We start from the raw sequence: 19,219 nt of genomic DNA, 5'->3' as shown, positions 1-19,219 counted from the left end.
TCATGCTCTGTCTCTCTCTGTCCCAAAAATAAATAAAAAATGTTGAAAAAAAAAAAAAATTTTCAAATAGGCCTCATCCTTGGACCACCAGCCACTTTCAGCAAGAACCCTGCTAAGTCAGTTTAGCCAGGATCTCCTTATCCTTGATGTAATTTTCCATCCACTGACCCTCTCATACTTCTCATTGGCTCTAAATAGCCCCTTGTCCTTATTGTACTCAGAGTGGAGCCCAACCTCTCTGACTGGGATAGTCTTTACACTTACCACAATGGTCCTGAAAAAAGTCTTCCTTACCATTTGAACAATTGTCGTCAGAATAATTGTTTCTTTAGCAGCATGACCGTCATCATTTTACCTTTTTCTGAAAACTGTATTTTTTAAAATTTTTTTTAAGTTTATTTATTTATCTTGAGAGAGATCACACGACCTGAGCTGAAACCAAGAGTCACATGCTCAACCGACTGAGCCACCCAGGCGCCCCAAGACTCCCCGATTTCTCGTGTGGACCGCTGGGTGGATGGCGGCATCATTCAGTAAGAAACAAAACTTAGAAGAGGCACGTTTGGGCGAAACGGTAGAGATGACCAGGTAAACTTTGGACTTCATGAACTGGAGATGCCTGGGGAGGTTCAAAATGAGATAATGGTGGGTTTCAGCAGAATCACCGGCTTTTGATCATACACACCCTGGCTGTGTGATGTTGAACAATACACTTTCTAGGTTTCATCTATAAAATGAACCCCATCTTAAGGGGTTTTGTGATACTGTGAACTAGGGAACAATGCCAGCAGAAGTAGATATTCAGTCTATCTGAATTTTGAGCACAAAGTAGGAACAGAATAAAAGCCCTGATTGTTTAAGGAGTTCACGGTGTAGTGGAAAAGACAGACTCCTAGAGAAAGTGGAAATGTGGTTCATTCACAGGACCCTTCCCCTGAGCCTCTCTACTCCTCCATGGTGTTCAGTTTTTGAAAAACTGAACTTCATCGTCTATCCCACATCTCCACCTGCCGTCCGCTGCAGTTCTCCTGCATTAATTCGCAAGCTTCATTTTCAAGAACTTGCACCTCTATTCCATTTCACCCTGGCCACACTCCAGACTTGATCATCACCTAGAAATGCTACATCTCTGAAAACGTAAATTCTAATATTGCTGGTTTCTACCACAGTATCCTGTCTTTCTACGTTCTGAATAAATTCTGGGAGCTCAGTTGGTTAAGGGTCAGACTCGTGCTTTCGCCTCAGGTCATGATCTCCAGGTTTTGTGAGTTTGAGCCCGGGGCCGGGCTCCATGCTAACAGTGCGGAGCCTGCTTGGAATTCTCTGTCTCCTCTCTGCCCCTCCCCCGCTCGCACATCTCTGTCTCTTTCAAAATAAATAAATAAACTTAAAAGATAATAATAATACAGACTTCAAGCTGCATTACAAAGCTGTGATCATCAAGACAGTATGGTACTGGCACCAAAACAGACACTCAGATCAATGGAACAGAATAGAGAACCCAGAAATGGACCCACAAACATATGGCCAACTCATCTTTGACAAAGCAGGAAAAGAATATCCAATGGAATAAAGACAGTCTCTTCAGCAAGTGGTGCTGGGAAAACTGGACGGCGACATGCAGAAGAATGAACCTGGACCACTTCCTTACACCACACACAAAAATAAACTCAAAGTGGATGAAAGACCTCAATGTAAGACAGGAAGCCATCAAAATCCTCGAGGAGAAAGAAGGCAAAAACCTCTTTGACCTTGGCCGCAGCAACTTCTGACTCAACAGGTCTCTAGAGGCAAGGGAAACAAAAGCAAAAATGAACTATTGGGACCTCATCAAAATAAAAAGCTTCTGCACAGCGAAGAATTCAGCAAAACTAAAAGGCAACTGACAGAATGGGAGAAGGTATTTGTAAAGAACATATCAGATAAAGGGTTAGTATCCAACAACTATAAAGAACTTAACAAACTCAACACCCGAAGAACAGATAATCCGGTGAAGAAATGGGCAAAAGACGTGAATAGACACTTCTCCAAAGAAGACATCCAGATGGTCAACCGACGCATGAAAACATGCTCCACATCACTCATCATCAGGGAAATACAAATCAAAACCACAATGAGATACCGCCACACCTGTCAGAATGGCTAAAATTAACAACTCAGGCAAGGACAGATGCTGGGGAGGATGCAGAGAAAGAGGAACCCTTTTGCACTGCTGGTGGGAATGCAAACTGGTGCAGCCACTCTGGAAAACAGTATGGAGGTTCTTCAAAAAACTAAAAATAGAACTACCCTAAGACCCAGCCATTACACTAGTAGGTATTTATCCAAGGGATACAGGTATGCTGTTTCGAAGGGGCACATGCGCCCCAATGTTTATAGCAGCACTATCGACAACAGCCAAAGGATGGAAAGAGCCCAAATGCATCGACGGATGAATGAATAAAGAAGATGTGGCATGTATATACAATGGAGTATTACTCGGCAATCAAAAAGAACGAAATCTTGCCATTTGCAACGACGTGGATGGAACTGGAGGGTATTATGCTAAGCGAAATTGGTCAGTCAGAGAAAGACAAATATCATGTGGCTTCACTCAGTTGAGGAGTTTAAGATACAAAACAGATGAACATAGGGGAAGGGAAGCAAAAATAATATAGAAGCAGGGAGGGGGCCAAAACAGAAGAGACTCTTAAATATGGCGAACAAACGGAGGGTTACTGGAGGGGTTGTAGGAGGGGGGATGGGCTAAACGGGGAAGGGGCACTAAGGAATCGACTCCTGAAATCATTGTTGCACTAGATGCTAACTAACTGGGATGTAAATTAAAAAAAGAAAAAATAACAATAATAAAAGTTTTAAAATCCTAGGACCCCTAGCGGTCCAGTCATGACACACAACGCAATAGAAGAAATCTGGTCTCGTTTCAAAATGAATTTAAAGGCATATAAATCTCTAGTCTCTCAAGGAAACATCGGAGGCATTGGGAGGAGACAGCACGGACCAGGAGCACATTCTATGGAACAGCCCAATGTCTTTAAAATCTTCGCTCTCCCATTCAACGTTGTCCACTGAGATGTAGCTTCTAACCCCAACCACCCCTTCCAACCCTACTGGGCCACTTACAATATTATCTTCCAGCTTCAAAGCTGTTTGTTTTACTTCTCTTTGGTTTTGCATAACAGAGAAGAACCCTTGAGCTGCCCTCCTCCGGAGCAGAAATTCTTTCTCCTTCCACCACCCGCTTACTCTCCTTGGGGGCCCTGCAGTCTCACAGCCTTCTAGAAGGGGAGGCAGACACCTCCTCCAGGAACACTTGTGGCCCCATCTTCTATGCTAGGCGTCCCTCATCTCATGGCATCTGTCACGGGGGTCTGGCATTGTGGTCTTACTTGACTGTCTCAGCCACCAGACTGTGAACTCCAAGGACGGGGACCATGGCTTCTTTTTATCATCCCCTGAACGTAACCAAGAATTTGTAGCACAAATTCTACAAAATAGCCCATCTTATATCTGACCTAGACGGTTCCTGAGTATACTTATTTTCTCATGCTAATACAGGAGTGGAAAGAGGGGGCAGGCAAAGGAAGAGATCGGAGGGGAAGAGAATCAGCATGTATTGACAGTTACTAGAAGCCAGACACAGGGCCAAACACGTACACCATTATATTCTTCTTCTTCTTTTTTTAATGTTTATTTATTTTTGAGAGACAGAGAGAGAGAGAGAGAGAGAGAGAGAGAGAGAGAGCAGTGGAGGGGCAGAGAGGGAGAGAGGGAGAGGGAGCATCCCAAGCAGGGCTGGAACTCACAAACCGTGAGATCATGACCCGAGCTGAAATTAAGAATCAAACGCCCGGGGCGCCTGGGTGGCGCAGTCGGTTAAGCGTCCGACTTCAGCCAGGTCACGATCTCGCGGTCCGTGAGTTCGAGCCCCGCGTCGGGCTCTGGGCCGATGGCTCGGAGCCTGGAGCCTGTTTCCGATTCTGTGTCTCCCTCTCTCTCTGCCCCTCCCCCGTTCATGCTCTGTCTCTCTGTCCCAAAAATAAATTAAAAAAAAACGTTGAAAAAAAAATTAAAAAAAAAAAAAAAAGAATCAAACGCCCAACGACCGAGCTACCCAGGCGCCCCTGCCATTATATTCTTAAGTTCTGACAACCTCTCCGTAAGGCAGGTAGTAGTAATACCCTCTCCCTAAAGGCAGGTAGTAGTAATACCCACTTTACACATTAAGAAACCGAGGGTCACCGGGGCGCCTGGGTGGCGCAGTCGGTTAAGCGTCCGACTTCAGCCAGGTCACGATCTCGCGGTCCGTGAGTTCGAGCCCCGCGTCAGGCTCTGGGCTGATGGCTCGGAGCCTGGAGCCTGTTTCCAATTCTGTGTGTCTCCCTCTCTCTCTGCCCCTTCCCCGTTCATGCTCTGTCTCTCTCTGTCCCCAAAATAAATAAAAAACGTTGAAAAAAAATTAAAAAAAAAATAATAAAAAAAAAGAAACCGAGGGTCACCGAGATCAAGGAATCTCAGATCACATCATCACGTGTGAGTAGCAAAGCTTAGATTCAGTCTGACTCCAAAACTCGGTGTCCTTTCCAGATGCCGTGAGAGCGTGATTCTGACTCCCGTTCATAACCCGATGGCTTAGTTACTGAACAAACGGAGAAACAGTCAGTTCTCCGTAGGAAGTGCTATTCCAATTAATATGTTTTCCTCTGACCCACTTTCAGGCCAAAATTCTCATATTTGCAGCTTCTCGATGCTTGTACGCCTCTACGTTATCGGGAGGATGTGCTGATACATCTCTGTGAAGCTGGACAGGCCAACCTCAGGGTGCGTCCCTGGGTTTGCAGGGCCGGGTGCTGGTTTCCCAAAGACCGTGAGGGATGTCTTAAACATGCTTCCTCTCCTCCTTTTCCTTCTGAAGGCTACTTAAGTCCTCTGGGCCTGTCCCTATACAAGGTCCTTTCTGGGGAAATTGTTCAGTAATTCCTCTCTGCCACCACCCACCCCCCCCCCCCACCCTCCCGCACCCCTCGGGCTTCCTCTGAGCATTTTTAGAACTGGTGGTTTCCCTCAGCTGTCAGCTGGTTGAGTCTTGCTGCAAATGATTTTGGCTTACCCCTCTAGCAACAGTCAATGGGGAAAGTATTCAATTGGTTCAGAAGCATCCTCTTAGCCAATAAAATGTTAATACATCGAATTCCACTTTCTTCCCCCTCCTTCCCCCCCCCCCCCCCCAGCCCTGACCAATGAGCTGCTGGGTTTTCTCACTGACTGTCAGTCTGGTAGTTTAGAAGGCCAAATACTGTAATACTACATGAAGATTAAAGAAGAGGGGCTGGGGCTGGGGTAGACGTGTACGTGAGCAGAGCATCCCAGAAACCTGGCTTTCTCACCCCCCACCGCGAAAATCGTGGCTGGACAAATGCCCGGATTTCCTCTGCTCTAACCGCAGAGGTGGAGGATCTGAGGGGCAGAAGGAGCTTTAAGAAATTGGCTCAGCTCACAGTTATTGTTCAAGCCCCCCGCCCCACCCCAAACACACAGGCACAGCACTTAGCACCCCCATAAAATGGTTGTCCAGGGGCGCCTGGGTGGCTCAGTCGGCTAAGCGTCCCACTTTGGCTCAGGTCATGATCTCACGGTCCGTGAGTTCGAGCCAAGCGTCAGGCTCTGAGCTGTCGGCACAGCCGACAGAGCCTGCCTGGGATTCTGTGTCTCCCTCTCTCTCTGCCCCTCCCCCGTTCCTGCTCTGTCTCTCGCTGTCTAGAAGATACATACGCGTTAAAAAAAAAAATGGTTGTCCAAACTCTGCTTGAACTTCTCCAGGGACAGGGCGCTCGCTGCCCTCGTCCTCCCACAGTCACAGACTCCCTTTCATCAGCTCACTGTTGTTCTCTCTTTTTCCCTCTAAGACCAGATACTGGAGCTCGGTGTGCATAACGTAACTTCCTGGTATTCTTGTTTCTCCTCCCGATTGCTCGCCCACAATGTAGCACAGGCCCGGGAAGGCAATAAGTAGGCAGACTGGAGAGACAAGAGCCCATCTGGCTCTTACAAGAAGGTATGAATTCGCCCCATCCCTGGCAAGAACTCGCTGGACCCCTGAGGGGGGCTTCAGGCCAGTCTATAGCCGAGGTAGGGGAAGGGTGGTCTGGAGAAGAGCGTTCCAGAAAGGGGTCGGGCCTCGCCCGGGATTGAGGGCCGTGATGCCCACTGCTCGTCTTTGAGAGGCTAGTTCTCTGTGTCCTCCGCTTTCACGCCCACCCAATCACAGACACGGTCCCTAAGCTCTTTCCCTCTCTGGGAAAAATTTCGTAAGTTGAAACCAAAATGTTTTGTAATGTTTTATTTATTTTTGAGAAAGAGAGAACAAGCAGGGGAGGGGCGGAGAGAGATGGGGGGGGGGGGGAGGCGGGCAGAGGATCCAAAGCAGGCACCACCGTCTGTGCTCACAGCAGCAAGCCCGCTGCGGGGCTCCAACTCCTGAACTGCAAGATCACGCCCTCTGAGCTGGGAGTCAGACGCTCAACGGACTGAGCCACCCATGCACCCCTGAGAAAAGTTTCCTCTTTATGCCAGGCAGAGCCCGACGCGGTGAGGGAAGGGCCTCCTGTTAAGAGGCTGCATGTGAAGGTGACTTTCAAAGTGTGAACTCCCGCGAGCACGACGGAAAGGCGAGAAGGCCGTCAGGGTGGCCCTCTGCTCAGCCCAGCCTGAGACTCACTCTCCTTACCCCTCACAGCCCACTGAGTCTGGGCTCAGGCTCTATGGCTTATCTGGCCCTTATGATGCAGAGCTTTGCAACGTCCTGTTGTTTCCGATGGGTGAGCCCTGTCAGTCACGCTCTGTGTGTGTGTGTGTGTGTGTGTGTGTGTGTGTGTACCTCGCATGGACTTCGCACAGGGCTCTGCCTATCCTTCCGATCCACCTGCCACCCCTTTTCCAACCGCGCGTCCTCCACGACGCGCACAGGGTTGCCCCGGTTCTTTCTTAAGCAAGGCCGCCTGCTCGGAAGGAAAAGTACAGCTGTGTCTGGTGCCCTCCTGCCCCTCGAGTCTGTGTTCCCTGTGTCGACCTCCAGGGAACACCTGGCTGTCCGCCCCCCCAGACCCGCCTCCCCGCCATTCTCCTTGCCCTCTGGACTTCCCAAACCATGCCCTGCCCTCTGTTAAATGCCGTTCTACCCTCACACCTTCAGAAACGTCTGCTGTGTTTGCCCAGGTTGATTCTGGGGGCCCCTGTCCTAATCACTCAGTAGTCACAAGGGTAACCTCTCACGCGGTTCGGCCTTTGCCGTTCTGAAACTGTGGTTATCAACTGTTTCCAGAACAACCCGGTGGGGACGGGTATTATCAGCCCCCTGACGCATAAAAGCCGCCGAAGGCTCAGCACCAGTGACTTCCCCAACACCACTAGCCGGTAAGACTGAACCCCAACTCAAATTCACGTCCGGGGACTCCCTCTCCAGTGCCCTTCCTACAATGACATCCCCACCAGACCCCACGAGGGGCCCTCAGTCCTAAGTGCCTTTTGTATGGATGGAGCTGTTCTTGTTTTCCTTTGCGCCTTCTTGTTCTTATCAACTGTGTCTGGGGTCGAGCGTTTATTCTGTCTCCATTGACTGGGCATCTCCAGGGATCAGGGACACAGCTGTCCTTTCTCTGAGAGTCCCTCCGAGTGCAGGACGGCGTTCTGCCCACCAGAGGAGCGTGGCCTGGGGCTGAGGGTGGGCACCGCTGACGTGCTCTCCGCCACCTCCGAGCCCCTGGACGCCGGAGGCAGGCAGAGCGGCGGTGACACCACCTAGAGGCAGCGGCCACCGCAGAGCACTTGACCCAGCGCCAGGCACGATGCTAGTCCTTTATTTACATGACTTAGTCCTCACAACAATTTCCAAGGGAGGTATTATTATTGGCAACTGAGGAAACGAACGTTCGGAGGTGTGGAGCCGGGGTGCAAGCCCACGTGTCTGACTCCCAAAGGAGCACATAAATAGCAGAATTCAATATATATTTAAAAAATATGATAATCCCTTACTCCCTGAAGGCCTATCCTCCCCTTGACTCTTCCTTTCCCAGAAAACAAAGTTCAGGGAGAAGAAAGCAGGGCAGGATGTACCTTATACGTGAACACACACACACACACACACACGCACAGGCACACACGCACACACACACACACACACACACACACACACACACACGGATCAGTTATGCCTATCACCACCACCCTGGATTTCCTAGCCGGGGTGAGGGTTATGAGGGGCGGAAGTCAGTTTCCCCAGGACCCTAGCCCTCGTCCCCTTCCCTGGTGCTAAATAAAAGTGAATAAATACTAAATAAATACAACTGCTGCCCCCGGCTTCCCCCTCCCTCCTGTGACCAGCAGGGTGGAGGGGGCAGTTTAGATGGGGGACTGTCCCCAGCCCCTTCCATCCACCACCCGTCACTGCCGTCCAGGGCAGGAAACCAGGGCAGGGCCAGCCTGCGCATCAGGGCAGGGGAGGAGGGCAGGCCTCACAGTCTCAGCCCCTCCCCGCCGTGGCAGCGTGAGGCAGCCGCGGAAGCCCCCTCTCTCTCCCAACTCAGTCCGAGGCCCCGGTGCCCGCAGAGGGCAGCGGGGACGATGAGGTTATTTCCTGCCCGCCCAGGGGCGCCGCCGGAGGATCTCCAGGATCTGTGCCTTGCGGTGCAGCCAGTCCTGGGGGGTGGGACGCGGCGTCGAAGGGGCCGGCTGGGGCACGAAGAAGCTGTACCGGAGGCGAGCGTTCTGGGGGTTGCTAGCCACCAGGACCTGCAGCGTTAAGGGCTGGGCCAGCGGCCCGTGGCCTGACAGTGTCTCCGAGGCCGCGGTGGCCCCGCTGTAGCGTAGACTGACCGCCCCGGGCAGCACCACATCCGTGGCAGAGGGCATCAGGGTGTATTCACCGTTGAGGGCGTAGGAGCCGTCCTGGAGCTTCAGGGCCAGGTAGAGGCTGCGGACACCGGGGGCCCCCTGCTGCCGGACAAGGATATGAGTGGCCCCCGCGGGGATCGTGACCACGTTGTTGTACCCGTACCTGCGTGGGAGGAATAGAGGGGGAACTCAGCATCTTCCGGAATCCCTCCAGCCTTTCCGAGCTGTGTTTGTACGGCCGTATGTGTGAGTATGTGTGCAAAGAGGGTCGTCCCCCTAAAACTGTGTAAGGGGTCCGCATAGACCTGAGATCCGATCGTCTCAGATCTGTAGGTCTGAGCTGTGTGCAAGCGTGCCCTCCCCCCTCTTCTCTCTAGACCTTTGCATCCGGTGCCCCCTCACTGAGGTGCCCACTGAAGCCCACCTCTTCGATGCCGGTCCGATTCCCACTCTCCCTCTCCCTCCAGGAGCAAGTTACCTCCTGGGGAAGCCCTCCCAGAGGCCCACCAGGGCCCTCACAGCAGCCCAGGCTGCCACCTGCTCAACACGTGAAACCCTGAGCTGTACCTGGCTACTCATCTGTCTCCCCTGCGAGACAGGAAGCTCTCTGAGGGGAGAAACAGCGTTAAGTTCATCCTGGCATCCCCAGGGGCCCGAGGGGAGGAAATAAATAGCGGACGAACCTGAATTTTCTGAAGGAGCCGGACTGCTTTCGGCAGCCGGAACCATCCCCCCCGCACACCATGCACTTGTCAAACTTCTTTTTGGAGCCGATGACACGGTCACAGCCGGCGTGGATGCAGCGGCCCTGCACACAGACCGAGGAGCTGTCCGGGGAACAGGGCGTTCCGTCTACCACCTGCCGAGAGAGCAGCAATGCCAAGTCAGGAGGGATTGGGTGAAGCCAGATCCCGCCAGGAAGGCGCCGTCATAAAGGCTGGGCAGGGGGGGACGTGGACGGGGTGCGGCGTGAGCCCCGCCGCTGTAAGGGGTGATGAGCGTGGCGACAACAGAAATTTAAAACTCTACCGTTTTCAGAATACTCCCTATGGACCAGGCACTGTGCTACGTGCTTTGTAAACAAGAATGCAAATCTCACAAGCACTCCTTGAGGTTTCCAGAGATGGAACACGGAGGTTTCAGAAGGATGAGTGCACAGTCTCCCAAGGGGGAGACAGCTGGCAAGTAGAGGGGCCCAGGCGGACACCACACGTGCGTCCGAGTCTCAACACCAGCCCTGAACCTCGAAGGCAGCGACCCACATGGACGCTAGGGGGCGGCCGACGTGTACGAGTTTTCCCCCGGGGTAGGGGTGAAAAATCTGCCAGGGCTCCTCCCTTCGGCCTTCAACGAACCGCCCTAGCGCAGGGAGGGAGTGGGGAGGCGCCCCTGTCTCCAAGAGGCCTGCCCAGTGACGGACTGGCCATCCGCGAGCTGAACGAGGCCACCCCTGGAATTCAGAGAGGAGCCCAAGGAAACGGGGTCAAAGACTTGCCCAAAAGGCCACATCCCTTCTCACGAAGCAGAGCCCAGGGAGACGGGAAGAGAGAGGAAAAAGAAACCACGGGAAACTTATCTAGAGTCTGGGGCTCGTTTTCCCAATACCCGGGGGACAGAGGAGTCTGACCGAGCCCGGGCTGGCCCCCGCACGGCTATGGGCTGCTTTGGGGGAACTGTGCCAGCTCAGCAGGTAGGGGGGCTGCGGGAAGGACCGTGAACGCACGGCGCCCGGGGGCGTCCGGCCCTCACCCGTGGCTCCAGCACGTAGTAGTAGCCCAGGGCCCGGGCCTGGCAGGTGAGTTTGCACTGGTCCCGGGGGGCCACCCCCGTGTAGCGCGGGACCCAGTCCATGGGCCCCGGAAAGCTCTTGAAGAGGTCGGTGCGGTGGTTGTAGGCGGCGCACTGCTCTTCGCGGAAGGTCAGTGCTGTCGGGGTAAAACGGCCGGTCAGGGTCCTCTTTGCTTACCACGTCCCACCGGAGCCCCTCCGTCCCAGCCCCTCAGGCCCCTGGACGGCGTGGCACCGCTCTCCCCCCACAGACTGCCAGAGGAGGTCCCTGAACCCTGAACGGTGAGGTCTCTCCCCTCGACAGCAGGGGACAGTCCCTACACTCGAGGGACGACCGCCTCAGCCCCACCGTCCCCGCCTGAAGGCCTCTGTCCCTCCCACTGCTCACCTGACCCCGTTGGGCAGTCCTGGGTGTTGCAGGAACGGAAGCGGGTGCGGCGGCCCTCACAGTACTTGCCGCCGTTGCGGGGGACCGGCCGCGTGCAGTCCCGGGAAGAGAACTGGACGCCGCCCCCGCAGCTCCGAGAGCAGCCGCCCCATGATCCCCAGGGACCCCAGCCGCCAGCCTGTGGGACCTGCAGAAGCAGAAAGGGTGCTGTGCCAGTAAGTACAGTCCCCCAGGCCCAGGGCCAGTCCCCACTCCCCCTGGCCCCCTGCTTGCACCCCTGCCCTGGGACCTCACGTTGAAATCCTGAAGCTGGTCCACGTGGAGGCAGCGGCCACCCATGCAGGCCTGCGCCGGGCCGCAGGCGGTGCCATCGGCCCAGGGGGAGTGCTTGGTCTGGCACATGGCATGGCCGTTGAGATGGCCGGAGCACCAGAGGGCAGCACAGGGCGGAGGCAGCTGCGGACAATGGCGTGAGTCAGGCCCGAAGGTCAGCTGGCACTGGCGATCAGCGTCATAGTCCTTGCCGGGGAAAGTCACAGGCAGATGCAGGGGCGCCTCTGGCTTGTCTAAGAGACAGTGCCCTGGGAAGGGGGTAGGGATGTGAGGTCAGCAGCGGGCTGAGGGAACGCTCTAGGTTGCCGGCTGAAAGCTTGGACTCCCTGGGGCCTGAGGGATCCTAGAATCCAAATCCCGAGGCCAGAGAAAGCTTTCAGTAGCAGAGGCAATTGCCTGGGTGCTTGTTATGTGATGAGCCTCGGCTAAATGCCTGAGCGACGCTCTCTCGTTTAACCGAGAGACCTGTTTTACAGATCGGACACACAGACGCGAAGAAACTTACACTCTCTACGCGTGTCTAACGAACAGCATCAGGACAGGAACCCAAAGCCCTGAGTCCTCCTACCTGCTCTAAGCAACTACAGGGCTCTGGAGTCTGCTTCTTACCAGCAACCTGCCGAGTAGCAGGCCGTCCCTCGGGCTTGCACACCGCAAGTGACGGGCAGTCACCTCCCTCACAGCGGGCCCATTCTGGCGTGAACAGGGCTGACCCTTAAAAGGTGAGATCTAATTCTACTGCACCAGAAGTCGCCTGCCTTGGCTGTGCTATTTATTCTAGAGGAAGTGGGAACCACGCAAAGACAGGAGCATTTCTCACCCCGTCCCACACTGCAGAGGAAACACACTTGAGGGAGTCAACTGGGTCCATGCAGAGCGTAGCAGAAGAGAGAGTATGGTGGGGGGTGGGGGGCGGGGCCGGAGCCCAGAGCCGAACAGAGAAAGGGGTGAGTCATCTGCTTACCATAGCCATTGTCCAGGAAGTCGGTGATGAAGCGGGCACTGCAGGGGGACCAGGGCTCCTCGGGGTCCACGTGAGCCATCACAGGAGCCATGACATGGCGGGAGGTACTTCCAGGCCCGTTCAGACCAACACATGACTTTGAGTTGTCATGGAGCATGTTGAAGACATGGCCTGTGAGAGCAGAGGCCTGGTTAGGGTCCAAGGGTCCCCTCTCTGTGCCCTCGGGGGGCTTCAAGCCCATGATAAACCTGGTGCCAGCTGTGGATGGTCAGATTCTCCCCGCATCCCACACTGCCCCCGCCCCCATCTCCTTCCGGTGTTCCAGGGTTCCTCCATATGTACCCCCCATGTCTCTGTCTCCCCTTCCCCCCAGACACACTCAGGGCACCTCCCTACCCCCTTTGCCTTGCAGCCAACGTTCCCAACATTCTATCACTGACTCTGACGAATAGTCTCTCTCTCAATATTGTGCCGTCCTCAAACACACACACACGCACACACACACGCACACACACACACACACACACAGAGTTCACGGTAAGTTTCCACACGCTATCTCATTTAACAGAAGAAGCTAAATGTTTGTCTACATCCACAGCAGAGAAGGATAATGGCCCCGGGCCTAGGCCGGGTCGCCTTGTGACCCCTACTTGCATTCTAGTGAGCCCATTGTCCCCCTTCCCCGGGCCTGCTACCTCTCTCATCCATCCCGGGTGCCCCACAGCCCCACTCCCACATTACCCAGTTCGTGAGCAGCGGTGAAGGCCGACTGGAGCCCATCGTCCTCCACAATAGCACAGCTCCGAGCCGGGTCACACACGGTGCCCACGTCGGCCATGCCCAGAGTGTCGCAGGTGGAGACCCCACACAGGTCCTGCGGAGAGGGGGGGGGGGTCACAGAAGATGCATGAGGAACCAAGACCCCCCGGGGCCCGCCGGGACGAGAGATCTAGGTCAGCTGGGCCCCCGGCACCGTCGGGGCCCGGACGGCCCCGGCCGCGTGGCCCGGGGCCGAGGCGACACGTCGTCGTGCGGCTCCAGGGGTGCCGTTTCCGGCACGGTTTCCACAGCGCCGCTGGTTGGGGAGTTAACGCAGCACGTGGCCCATGGGGGCCGACTGGGGCCTCACCTGCCGGGTGAACAGAATGGCCGTGTCAAAGTGGGCTGGGTCCGAGTCCTCGGGGGTGTTGAGCCCTCGCTGCCAGGCGCAGAAGCTGCGCAGGGTCTGGGCGGCGCTGGGCCCCACCTGGGGCCCTTCCTCGCCTGGCCCCAGAATCACGAGGCGAGTCACCACCAAGCTGACGGGGTTGCGGATGCTTGGGTGCTTGAAGGCCTTGGCCGCTGCCGCCATCACCGTCAGCAGGTAGCGCTTTAGCCCCGCGCCGTGAAATGCTGCCATCTTGCCGTCGGCCACCACCAGAGTCTCCACAAATCTACTCAGTGAAGCGAAGCGCTGGATTGGAAAAGAGGGGGGGGGGCGCCCTGAAACAGCAGCCCAGCCCCGCGGATCACTACCCCCCCACGCCCCCTTACTTCCTGGGTCTGGAACTCAGCAGAGCCAGCTGCGCCACACGTTCCCCAGGGTCTCGCCTGGGCCCTCCCCCCAACCCCAAAGTCCCAGGGCTTCTGTGGTAACTCTGAGAAATCAGCTGTCGGTTCTGAGAAGGGGAGGGGATGGGGGGGGGTGGGGGATGCCACGTCCCAGGGCTGCGTGAGCCCCAGAGGCGAAAGCGTGAGCCCCAGAGGCGAAAGCGCAGTGAGAATGCCTCTGGGAGGGGTTTGGGGGTCCCCCAGGCCCGAGTGGTGCGACGGGGCCTGCAGGCCTGGAGCTAGAGGGCCGGGCTGCAACGTGTCTGCCCTGTGTGGTTGGAGGAACAATTCAGTCAGCAGCTAGGGCCAGGGCCAGATCTCAGCGTGGCGGGTGTGGAGGGAGAGCGGCTGGTCTGGATTAAAGCGAGAGAGGGGGGGGGGGGGGGAGGCCGGCCGTGGGAGGGAGGGAAGGATGGAGCCTCAGGCCGCCTTGCAGTCAGTCCGCAGTGCTGGAAGGGGACTGACCAGGTAACGGGGCGCCTTTCCTCCTCGTCCACTTCGGCCCTAGTTTGCACTTTGCCAGAACTATCGTGAAGGCAGCACCAGAAGCCAGAGGCCAATCCTCACTCCTTTCAAACCTCTCACTCCTTTATAGTTGGTGGGGGGGAGGGGGGGGTAGAAATCAAATTTGGGGCACGGAAAGTTTGGGACGGCCAAGGGGCCTTCAGGATAGCCTTATCGCAGGAGACGGTACCAGTAGGATGCTGTGGCCAAGCGGGGTTGGCGTGGCCAGAGGGGAGGTCACTCCCGGCAGAGAACCCCGAGAGCCCTCCTCGGGTGGGATCAGCAGTCCGGCCAGGAGAAGGGATGGGGCAGGGAGAAGCCAGAGCCTTCCCGAGAAGGGAGGCTGGTGGAAAGAGCGGAGGCAGACAGAAGGCAGGTAAGAAGCAGAATGGCCAGCAATGGAAGTGGGTGGAGAGAGCGTGAATGGGGGTCAGTAGGACAGACATGGCGGGAGGACGCTGCAGGACACAGACTCCAGGGCTTGCCTACCTTGGCTCTTCGGGGGCTGGGGCTGGGGTCCCCGGGGGGAGCCTTGACGTTGCACATGGGGCCCTGGCCGCTGGCGGGACTCTTCCGGCGTAGGATGTGAGCCCCGGGGCCCCCGGCAGAGTTAGGGGTGCCTCCCTCCAGGGGCTGGATGTGGAGCTCGGTCCCCCGATACTGCAGCACCCCTAACAGGGCTCCCCCGTCCCAGTGCAGAGATGCCACCGACTCTGGGTCTCCGTTGACGGTGCCGGTGAGGTAGGTGCCCGGCTCTGCCCCTCCCAGCAGCTCAGGTGCTTGGCCCAGGTACTGCACCGTCAGCCCCTCGACCCGCACGCCGGGGTCCTGCTCCAGCTCCAGCAGCAGCGTCTCCCCAAAGGCTGGCAGGCGGTACAGAAGCCTGGCAGGGGCGCCCAGACCCGGCAGGATGCTGCCGTTAAGCTTCTCTGGAAACACGATCTCCTCCTCCCGGGGGAGGGGGCTGGCCGGCCGGGCCGAGGGCAGGAGGGAGGCCAGCAGTAGCAGCGGCGGCAGGGAGACGGGCGCAGGGGGGAGCGGCAGGCGGGGTCGGGCTCCCCACGGCCAGCACCCCGCCAAGCCCCTCCTGGGATGCCGGTCCGTCCTGTTCATGGCACTGGTGCCGCGGCTGGGAGGGATTGAGGCCGTCTGGGCACCAAGTCCTCCCCGCCCTGGCTTTGGAAAGCTCCTCTCTGCAGCCTGGGGGCTCGGACTTGTGCCAAGGTCAGAGGCAGAGTTTTCAGAGGGGCCGGGGCCGGTCAGAGGAGATGGGGAAAACTTGGCCCTTAGGCTTAGGAGAGGCGCCTAGTGGCCTGGCTTCCCCCAAACTCTCCTCTCACACCCCCTCCTCTCCTATGTCTTTGTCTCTCCCTGCCCGTGTCTTCTTTAGCTTCTCTGGCCTCTCCTTCTGGGCTCCCTCAGACTGTCTGGCTTTGCCTCTGTGCCTGCCCTGTCTCTGGCTCCTTCCGCTGTGCCTTTGTCTCTGTCTCTCCTCCTCTCTCTCCCGTGTCTATGTGTCTGTGGGTCTCCCTGTGGGTTCTTCCCAGCCTCTCTCCGCGCCAGCTCTTTTAAGCAGCCCGAGCTTCGGCGATTGGCTGAGCTATAAGCCATTCAGACAGGAGCTTGGTTGGTGGAACTCAGATGGGTGTCTCATTGCTTCCCAAAAATCCTAGTTTTTGTTTTCCTTTAAAAAAAAAAAAATGGGACTTGCCCAGGGGAGGGGAATCTCTAGCAGCCGGATGGATCATAGGCACCGGGCCAGCTGATGACATAGCCTTTCCCCAAACCCCACAGTCGGCTCTCAGCTGTCTCTTTCCCTTTTTGGTGGGACAGAGCCCCAGGAGGGGTAGGAAGTCAGGGAAAGGGCCTGGTCAACACGCACAGAAAGGCCACGGTCCCGGGAGAATTCTCGCTCCCATTCTCTCATCTGGCATGGCCTCCCTTTTCTCAGGGCTCCCTCATGAGCTGCCCTCTGCCCCTAGAGGCTGCTTTCCAGAGCTGAGGCAACTGAGAGAACTGCCCAGGGAAAGGCAGTGGGCAACAGGTAAAGAAGCACCGAGAGGGCAGAACAAAGGAGGTGGCCGGCCTTTGGCTCAGGAGGGGAACAAACAGTGGGAGAGAGGCCGGTCGGCCAGGCGGGAGATGGGGCAGGCAAGGAGACAGCCATCAGGGAATTTACTGCCCAAAGGTAGGATGAGTCGGCTTGGAATGGGCATGTGGAGCAGGCAGAGGATAAGGCAGGAGGGGTTAACGACTTTTCCTTTTATAGAAGGAGGATCCAGGGTGGCACCTCCTCTTCTCTAACGCTCCCTCTCTCCCTCGGGCTCCCCCGTTCCTGAGTTACCACTACCCACACCCTCCAAAGCCCGGAACAGCCATTCCGCCTCCATTCCCTCCAGGGCTCCCCCTCCCCACTTCCTGGCTCCCCATTTCCCTGGCCCAGCTCCCAGTAGCTTCCCCCAGGCTCTTGGCCCTGTTCCTGCCCACTCCCAACTGCCCTAAAACCCTCCCCCAGCCCCAAGTCAGCCAGCCCCCAGCACAGAAAGATTTGCTCTCTCAGAAACCCAGATGCACCCAAAGTCAACCCATCCTAGGGAATCCCCCCACCTGGCTCCCTCCTTTGGCCTCACATTGCCCCGAGAACACAACTGTTCCCAGAATATCTAGTAATCTTTTATTTCTCACTGCCCATGAGACAGGGACAGGGTGGAGGCAGGACTGTGTGTATAGGGAAATTAGGGTACTGGAGAGGAACAGGAACCCAGTGCCTGGGGTGGGGAGAGTGCCCGGGGAGGAAGGGGCAGTATTCGGAGAAGGAAGTGGTTCTAGACGGGAGAGAACTCAGCAAAGAGGTCTCGGGGGGGGGGGGGGGGGGGGGGGGGTGGACTCTGGAGGCACGGAAGCAAGGGGTACAGAAGGAGGGAAAATTTCTGCCCACCCCATGCTGTGGCCACTCCTTTCCCCAGGATATCCCCAGGAAAGAGAATGCAGTCAGCCATGCCTTTCCTTTCCCAGAGGCAGATCACCTGCCCCTGCCCCCATTCCCCTATCCACTCTCTGCCTTGTCACCTCCTGTCTCCCAAATCATATCCGCCAGAACACTTCCTTTCCCCCTCCCTTCCTGCTCAGGTCACTAATACCTGCCCTGGTGCCCACCACTTCCGGAGTCACCCACCACATGCCCTGACTCTGGCCCTAACTCTGGAGGGGGTGGGGGTTGCAGGAGTCACACAAAGGACAGGAGACCAGAGGGGGCAGGGGCAAGAGGAGCCATCACCAGAGGACTCTTACTGCCCCTTTCCACCCCCCCATCTGAGACGAGGACAAAGGGGGTGACTAAGCAATGAAAGACAAAGGGCCTCAGAATCAGAGCAGCAGCGTGTGGGGGTGTCGGCCGCAGGGAGAGGGCACAAAAGATGTAGTGTCCTAGGTAGCCCCCCAGGAGCCCTCACCCCGGTGCCGGCTCAAGTTGCCTCCAAGGCTAAGCAGCCCGGACTCGACCCTGACTTCTCCTGGGGCTGGATTAGGGTAAAGAAATGCAGTTCCCCCCCACCCCCCCCATCACATTCACTGTGTCCAACTACAGGGGAAGAGAAGGCCCAGGGAAAGGGTGGGGGGGACGAGGGAGGCAGAGCCTCTGCCTGGCTGCCCAGTCCACCCCGGGGCCGGGCCCAGTCAGTTCCCACAGCCAGGGATGTGGCCCCACCCTTTGGTATGGTTCCCATTAGGTCAACTCCCAGGCTAGAAGTCTGGCTTTCCTCTCTTTCTCCACAGCTAAGAATTCCCTGCCTCTGCCACTTTCCTGGTCCCTCGGCCCCACCCTGCTGCACTGCTGGTGGGCTCTCAGGGACCCTGGTGCGGGGAGGGGGAGAGATTTGGGGAAGGCCTCTTTCCAGGCTCAGAGCGGGAGGGATGTGCAAACTCAGCGGGTGGCCCAGCGGGAGCTGGGTTTGGAGGCACAAGGAGAGAACAGAACCGGCCTCCAAGGTTGCAAAAACGCTTTGTCTGTTCCATACCGGACTGGGATCAGACTCCTGGAGGTACTACATCTCTACGCCGCCCGCCGTAGCCAGGGGCCAGGACTAAGGCGGGGTCGGAAAGACGGGAGGGAAAAAGGGCTGACCCCCAGGAAAGTGGGGTGTGAGGCATCTCTCAGGTCGCTTCCTGGGTCTGTCATTCTGCAGCTTCTGGAAGCCTGGCAGACATCAGGGTCACCCACAGGGGGCCTCCCCGCCTCTTGGCCGAGGTGGCTCCTACACACCCAGCAGCCCACTCCAGTGCTGGTGGCCTTGGCGTCCTCCTCGTTTTTCATTTGGGTTTGGCGGGAGCTCTCGGGCCCGCCCAGCCCCGCTTGGGCCCCCTCTTCCCTAACCCACTCAGGCCGTCTGGAAACGAGCTGGCTTTCCCCGCTCCGAGTCTCTTGGCAAAGCCTGGGGCTGCCCCGGGAGGGCCGGGCTCAGAAGCCGCCATCGGGAGCGGGGCTCGGGCAGGGGGCGGCCCCGGCGGGGCGCAGGAGAGCGAGGGAGAGCCGGGGGGGGGGGGGGCGCGGCAGGGCACACACAGAGGGTCCCGCGGGGGCCGCAAGCTGCTCCGGCTCCCGCCTCGGCGAGTCAGCCACGAGCGGCCAGGTGAACCGCGCCCGCCGCCGCTCTGAGAGCGAAAGTGAAGCCCTGGCGCCGAACCCGGATGTAGTCGACGGGCGCCCGCGACCCTGCCAGCTTCCAAGAGGGCGGCCCCGTGGCGCCAATGGGCGGGAAGCCCGC

General features: G+C 57.1%; 2 protein-coding genes across 2 annotated transcripts; one reads left to right on the top strand and one right to left on the bottom strand.

The window, feature by feature from the left end:
• Positions 1-7,840: 7,840 nt before the first annotated feature.
• Positions 7,841-16,103, bottom strand: ADAMTS4 (ADAM metallopeptidase with thrombospondin type 1 motif 4). Its single transcript, XM_058702364.1, has 9 exons — positions 14,946-16,103; positions 13,492-13,815; positions 13,104-13,236; positions 12,363-12,533; positions 11,360-11,646; positions 11,066-11,252; positions 10,639-10,814; positions 9,573-9,748; positions 7,841-9,052 (listed from the first exon to the last, which is right to left on the bottom strand). Exons 1-9 carry the CDS (start codon positions 15,567-15,569, stop codon positions 8,626-8,628), a joined length of 2,505 nt encoding a protein of 834 aa, XP_058558347.1. The 5' UTR covers positions 15,570-16,103; the 3' UTR covers positions 7,841-8,625.
• LOC131495573 (uncharacterized) lies at positions 16,098-19,088 on the top strand. Its single transcript, XM_058700568.1, has 3 exons — positions 16,098-16,500; positions 18,231-18,973; positions 19,071-19,088. The coding sequence occupies exons 1-3, from the start codon at positions 16,098-16,100 to the stop codon at positions 19,086-19,088; spliced, it is 1,164 nt and encodes a 387-aa protein (XP_058556551.1).
• Positions 19,089-19,219: the final 131 nt, after the last annotated feature.

The sequence above is a fragment of the Neofelis nebulosa genome, chromosome 15 (genome assembly GCF_028018385.1).
Source record: "Neofelis nebulosa isolate mNeoNeb1 chromosome 15, mNeoNeb1.pri, whole genome shotgun sequence".
NCBI lineage: Eukaryota > Metazoa > Chordata > Mammalia > Carnivora > Felidae > Neofelis > Neofelis nebulosa.
This window is presented reverse-complemented; position numbering and strand designations above follow the sequence as displayed.